Genomic DNA, 2,504 nt, shown 5'->3' with positions numbered 1-2,504 from the left:
GATTTCCGCGGTCGTAATGTTAACGGAAAAAACAACAGGCACATGCAAGAGTATCAAACTCACAGGAGTAAAATGAAAGCAATCAATCCATCGAGGTTTAAGTGAGAAGTGGATTTTGCACCACTCAAACACGGGAAATAGATTGCTGACAAAGACAGATCCTCACCATTCCCCTCATCCCTCCCTCCATCTATCCATCCATCCCTCCATCCCTCTTTCTGTTTCAAATTACCCTAATTAGTAAATAGGCTCACAGGCTTTCATCTCTCCGACTCCCCCTTTCCACAACTCTCTTTTCAACCCCCCCCCCCCCTTTCTTTAACAGGTATGAGCAGCATCAGTACCTTGTCAACGCGCCCTCCTCTCATTTTTTTGTTGTCTTTTCTCTTTTTCTCAAGCCTGTCTGTCTGTCTATGAGGACGATAAAATATAAAAACATTCTCATTTGTGAAGCATCTCTTCATTTCCTCACGCTTTTGCTTTCCCTTCACTACCAGGCTATCTTCTCTGTATTGTTCCAATTTCTAATCTGTGAAACGTTCCTTATTTTCCTGTCTGTCTCTGTCCATTTACTAGTCACTGTTCACAATATAATCCATGGCCTGTTGTACTGTGAAAAGAGAGAGAGTGGGAGTGAGCGAGAAAGAGGTGAGGGAGATTAGATTAGATTACATACAGGGTTTAGGAGATAGAAACTGCACAGAGAAACACAGAGAGACAAAGAGACAAGACCAAGGTTGCTATCTGTATCCTGCCATTGAAGGGACACCAGGTTTGTGGGGTGTAGATGTAGGTGGAATGTGTTCCGCATGACTGAAGGTGATAGTATTGAATCTTGTATGTTAGGATGAAAAGTAATGCTTGATCACACTGCTTTGGTTCAGCATTGTAATGGTGGGTGTGTGTGTGTGTGTGTGTGGGTGTGTGTGTGTGTGTGTGTGTGTGTGTGTGTGTGTGTGTGTGTGTGTGTGTGTGTGTGTGTGTGTGTTTTAAAGCATGGATATGGACTTGGAGAGGATCATTCAGTGCATCAAACAAGGAGACCAGGACAGTGTCCAGACACACCTAGACCACTACAACACTCAGGTACTACACTGCCTGAGTTACTGTGACTACCACACTACTGTAAACAACTGTCTGTAACCATGACTACCACACCATGGGGCTGTCTGTTTCCATGACTACAATACTCCGTGACTGCACCATGTATCCTTGACTGTATTCTTATACCCTCTCCTTCTCTTTCTTTTTCCAATTATCTTTCTCCCTCCCTCCCACACATCCCACCATCTTCTCCACAGAATGCTGAATGCTTCTTCTTCAATAAGGAAGAGAGGGAAAGAAGAAAGGTGAGGACGAAGATAAGACTTGAACTATTCTTTATTTCTGTCATTCCTTTGCATAATTTCTCTGTTGCCTCTCTCTCTTTCATTCTTCCGTCATCCCTTACTTTCTATTTCTTCCTCCCTCTGCCCTTCCCCATCTATATCTCTGTCTATTCCCCTGGCCTGTCCATGTCCTCTCAGTGTCAGGCCACCAGAGGCTCAGATTAACCATGTAATTAGTCAGAATCCTGCTCATCCCTCGCCACTCATCTTAATCTCCCTCTTTCACTCATACTCCATCCCTGTCGTTCTCCTCCCCTCCCTGTCTCGCTGTCCTGTCTATCTGCAGTTCTCTTTCTTTCTCTCTTTCTTTCTTTCTTTCTTTCTTTCTTTCTTTCTTTCTTTCTTTCTTTCTTTCTTTCTTTCTTTCTTTCTTTCTTTCTTTCTTTCTTTCATTCTTTCTTTCTCTCTTGCTTTCGCTCTCTTTCTCATATCCCACTGGGCACAAACGTCATTTCAATATCTAGTTTTGATTTATATATGGTTATGTTGTCAAATAACGTGAATTGAATGTGAAATCAACAAAAAAGTTCATAATGTCATTGAATTTAGGTCAACATTTGGGTGAAAAAAAGACATAATTCCCTTATGTTGATGACTTCTTGCAAATCCAATCAATTTAACTTTGTTGTTGAAATGACGTAGAAACAATGTTAATTCAACCAGTTTTTGTCCAGTGGGATGGTTCTTTCCCCTCCCTCCCCTACAGTTATCTTCCCCTCTCATCCCCTCTTCTCCCTCTCTTCTGTCATCCCCTTCTCTTCCTGTCTTCTCTCTCTGTCATATCTCTTCATATCTCTTCACAATGTTAATGATGTCATTACTCATCGTTTCTATGTCTTCTTTCTTCCACCTATAATGGCTCTACTCCTTCATGGCTGTGCAAATGACTGCAGCAAAAAGAGCTGGATGAGGTAAAAAGACAAAGACTCATTACACCATCAGAGAAGAGAGAGAGAGAGAGAGAGAGAGAGAGAGAGAGAGAGAGAGAGAGAGAGAGGAGAGAGAGAGAGAGAGAGGAGAGAGAGAGAGAAGAGAGAGAGAGGAGGAGAGAGAGAGAGAGAGAGAGAGGAGAGAGAGAGAGAGAGAGAGAGAGAAAGGAATAGAGAGAGACAGAGA

General features: G+C 42.5%; 1 protein-coding gene across 1 annotated transcript in view; it reads left to right on the top strand.

Moving 5' to 3' along the window:
- Nucleotides 1–996: 996 nt before the first annotated feature.
- LOC311103828 (chaperone Ric-8A) overlaps nucleotides 997–2,504 on the top strand; it is a gene marked incomplete at both ends in the record, with an annotated part of 5,105 nt that continues 3,597 nt past the window's right edge. The window contains 2 exons of the mRNA XM_084145465.1: nucleotides 997–1,086; nucleotides 1,302–1,349. Coding sequence (XP_084001591.1) covers nucleotides 997–1,086; nucleotides 1,302–1,349 — 138 coding nt within the window. The remainder of the gene's footprint in view (nucleotides 1,087–1,301; nucleotides 1,350–2,504) is intronic.

Source organism: Coregonus lavaretus (assembly GCF_964263955.1).
Source record: "Coregonus lavaretus genome assembly, chromosome: 28".
NCBI classification, from domain to species: domain Eukaryota; kingdom Metazoa; phylum Chordata; class Actinopteri; order Salmoniformes; family Salmonidae; genus Coregonus; species Coregonus lavaretus.
This window is presented reverse-complemented; position numbering and strand designations above follow the sequence as displayed.